Source organism: Penaeus japonicus, unplaced genomic scaffold, assembly GCF_977035675.1.
Source record: "Penaeus japonicus unplaced genomic scaffold, GWHDUDI00000001_assembly GWHDUDI00000027, whole genome shotgun sequence".
Classification (NCBI taxonomy): Eukaryota; Metazoa; Arthropoda; class Malacostraca; order Decapoda; family Penaeidae; genus Penaeus; species Penaeus japonicus.
Window position 1 is genome coordinate 34,920,874 of NW_028234429.1, and position 4,644 is coordinate 34,925,517.

Consider the following 4,644-nt stretch of genomic DNA (forward strand, 5'->3'; position numbering starts at 1 on the left):
GATGCAACGAGGGAGAAATTCTGCATGTGGATGGAACTTGCGTAGTTCCTGAAGTTTCCAGGAAGGTGTTTGTTTTCGATGTGCCTCAACAACAACAGCTAACAGGACCACCACCAAGTGTTCCTCCTCCCAAAGTGGATCATAATATCCTGTTTGTGCGTCTTCCTGAGGAAGGTCTTGGACCTGAACCAATCGTTGTTCCTCCACCAAGGCAAAACAACATTGTCTACGTCCTCAACAAACAGAGTGAACATGCTCAAAGGATCATTGAAGTGGAAGCTCCTCCTCCTTCAGAACCCGAAATCTACTTTGTTAACTATGATGATGGAGAAAATCCAACTCTTCCTGGAGGTATTGATCTTCATACAGCTCTTGGATCTGCTGCCGAGACTGGTGGTGAAGTAATTGGTACCCTTGGAGGCGCTGGTACCATTGAAGGTATTGGAGGAGACTCAGGTCTCCAAGGAGGGACAGGACAAGGCGGTATTGACGGAAGCGGCGCTGGTCATCTAGGTGGTGTAGGCGGAGGTGTCGGACAAGGTGGTATTGGTGGACTCTCAGGCACTGTCGGTAGCACTGGAAACAACCAGGGTGTTTCTGGTGGCGTATTTGGAGGAAATATCGGATCTAATGTAGGATTTGGAGTCAGCGTTGGAGGTACCGGTGGACAAGTCCAAGCAGGATCTCAGGGAAATTTGGGTACTCCATCAGGTCTCTATTCGACACCATAGACAGTAAAACGTCTGTTTACTGATATGTACAATTTAAATATGCTACCATTATTTATTTGAATAAATACACATATTTCATATATTTCCGTTGTATTATACTTCCCTACAAGTAATTTAATCATGAATGGACGTATATTAACAAAATATTGGGAGCATGCTGCTTGATTAATAACATCAGAATAGTTAAAACAATGACAACAATAGAAGCAACTGTGGGGGGGAGGGGGGGGAGAGAAAACCCGTATAATAAAAAAGTCAACTAAAACTGTACTCAACTATCATATAGGTAAATACTATATTCTGGTCTCAACGTGCATATAATATGTCATCTACCTCATCGTAAATCTTTACTCAATGCTACATAAGGGAAATAGGACAAAAAAAAAAAAAATGAAGTAAAATTCTAGCAAATATTAGAATGTTGGCGGATAATTGGATAATCATTTCATTTGTTTGCTGTAAATGTATATTTGATAGAATTAAAAATGTGATGTTAAAGTAAAGCATTACATAAACAATGATTTTAATGACTTCCTATGAAGATGTTATACAAATATCTCAATTGCTATATTTGAAATAGATCAGTAGTATTGTAATCAGAATTTCAGATGACGATATATTTAGTTCCGTTGAATACAATTTAAAAACATAAAGCAAAAAAAGTCTCTATATGGTCAGCAAAAAAGAAAAAAAAAAAAAAAAAAAAAAAAAAAAAAACAATAAGTAAAAAAAAAGAAGTGACGACTCTTTCGATTATTTCTTTCTCATCGCTCAATCGGACTGCTTCCCTAAGATATTTATAAACTGTAAATTCAGGTAGTAAACCCTGACTACTGTAAATGTTCCATATCACATAAGTAAACATTCCATTCCAATTGCGCAAAGGTCATTTAATATATAAACACATTCACAAATTCAGAAGATAAACAATGTGAATATATGTATATACAACATACACAACACCACATACACACACACATATGGCAGGATTACACCACACATTACCTACACGATTATTGACATGACACAAAGTTTCACACACAATAATATATATATAAGTATATAATATATATGGGATAAGATGGATAAAATATAAGGATAAAGTTGCCTTTGTCATGCTTTAAATATTCAATGATATTAATTATCATGAATGCATGCTCCAATATATATATATATGAGTTAATATACGTCCATTATGATATAAATATCTATATATATTTATATATATATATTATATATATGTATATATTATATAAATAATATATATATATATATAATATTTATATCAATATATATATATATATATATAAAATATATACTGTATATACATTAATATAACCCATTTACAACACCCCCCAACACCCCACACCCACACACCATTATATATATATATATATATATATATATATATATATTATATATTATTGTTGTTTGTGTGTGTGTGTGTGGTGTGTATAAAATCATATAATTATAAATAAGAGTATATATATAAAATATATATATAAAATATATGTATATATAATACTATATATTATAAAATAAACATATATGATCATATATATATATACATATATATATATATATAACTATATATATATATATATATATATATATATAATATATATTACTCATAACTATCACTACGTAACGCACAATATCTCATATACAACTCTCCTTCACTATATATATAAATACCATATATAATATATATAAATATCTAATTATCTATATATATATATATATATATATGTGTACATAGAAATCTATATATAAACACACACACACATATAAATATATAACTATATATCTATATATAATCTATATATATACCCTATACATATAAATAATATATTTATATATATATTATATATAATATATATATAATATATTTATAAAATTATTCTCTATCTCTTCGGTATATCGATATATATTAGTATATATATGTATATATATATATATATATCTAAATATATATCTATACATTATATATACTCATAATATATATATAATATATATATATATCACGATAAATATATTTTTTTATGTATATGGATATATATATATATATATATATATATATATATATTTTTAATATATTATATATATCAATTATATATAAGTATATATATATATATATAATATTAATATATATATATATATATTTATATAAAATTACATATAAATATATATATATATATATATGAAATATATATATCTATATATATAATATATATATATATATATATATATACTGCGCATATGCAATGTGCATAAATGTAATGTATAAGAATGTAGATATATATCAGACTTTACATTGTAATTTTTTATGCGATTTTGTATTTAGAATGAATTAATCTGTATGCATAATGGAGCTTTTAGCGTGCGTAAAGTGATGCTGTTATAGCATGTATTATGTATCTTAGAGAAAGAGAGAGAAAGAAACTTACAGGTGTTTCATTTTTTTCTCAATTCCAGCTTATAGTTCTATTAGACCTAAATGCACTCTTGAATGAACTTGTTCAGAGAGACAGTCCTTCCCCAGAAAACGACTATATATTTTCCCACTCTTTACGAGGTCTGAGGTATGACCATGACTAAATAAACACATGGTATATAAAGGACAGCCCAGAAGGACATACTAACATCAGATACAATGACTCAACCCCCTGTGTAATTAAGTCATAGTCCAATACAATATATATATATATATATATATCTATAAATAATAAATATAAATATATATGTGTGTTGTGTGGTTGTGTGTGTTTGTGTGACACACACACACAACACAGAACGCCCACACACACACCACACCACACACCCACAACAACCAGCACACACACAACACACACACACACCACAAATATATAAATATCTATATATATATATAAATATATATATATATAAAAATAATATATTACAAATATAATATTTAAATATATATAATTTATATAACATATATAATTATGTAGCATATAAATATAATATAAATATATTATATATATATATATAAAGCAGCAGAAATAACATCTCTATACAATATATAATATATATAAATAAATTTATAAATATCTATAAATATATATAAATAATATATATAATTAAAAATATAGTATATAAACAATATAAATATAGAATATACATATATATATATATATATATATAAATATATATTATATCTAATATATATAAAATATAATATATAAATATATATAAATATAAAATATACAATATATATTAATATAAAATATATATATAAAATATACATATATATAAAAATATATATAAATAAATAACTACAATATAAATATAAATATATATATATAAAAAAATATATATAAATATCTATATATATAAATAATATAAAGTTTACTTATATTACATCATATATTTATTATATATTATATATATAAAAAATTTTATAGAAAATATATACATACATATATATATAATATATATATATATATATATCTATATAAATAAATATATATATATATCTATAATTGTAAATAATATATGTATAATGTGTTATAAATAATTTTTATGATGAAAGAAAAATATGATATTATAAAACAAATGCTGCTTCAATTACTTTTTACAATATGTCTATAGTAAATGTATATTTCTTCTCTATAGAAATAAACACTGATTTATAGGTTAAATAGGCTCGAAAAAAAACACGTTAAATGTTAACTTATGGTCAATTTTGATTTCCAGGTCTATATATACCTAGACCGCTCTATGTCTCTTAAGTGGTTATGTTGTGTTTGAGTGTTAGAGGTGTATGTGTGTGTGTGATTGTGTGTGTGTGTGTGTGTGTGTGTGTGTGTGTGTGTGTCTGTGTGTATGTATGTAAACATATGAAAATGTATGTAGATGTGTGTATGAATTAATAAAAATAAAATAAAGTATA

General features: G+C 25.4%; 1 protein-coding gene across 1 annotated transcript in view; it reads left to right on the plus strand.

Annotated features, from left to right (window-relative positions):
* Positions 1-951, plus strand: part of LOC122266034 (uncharacterized) — a 4,410-nt gene extending 3,459 nt beyond the window's left edge. Inside the window, exon 3 of the mRNA XM_086553082.1 lies at positions 1-951. This exon is cut by the window's left edge and continues 652 nt beyond it. Within this exon, the coding sequence (XP_086409208.1) occupies positions 1-731 (731 nt within the window). The 3' untranslated portion in view covers positions 732-951.
* The last annotated feature ends 3,693 nt before the right edge of the window (positions 952-4,644 follow it).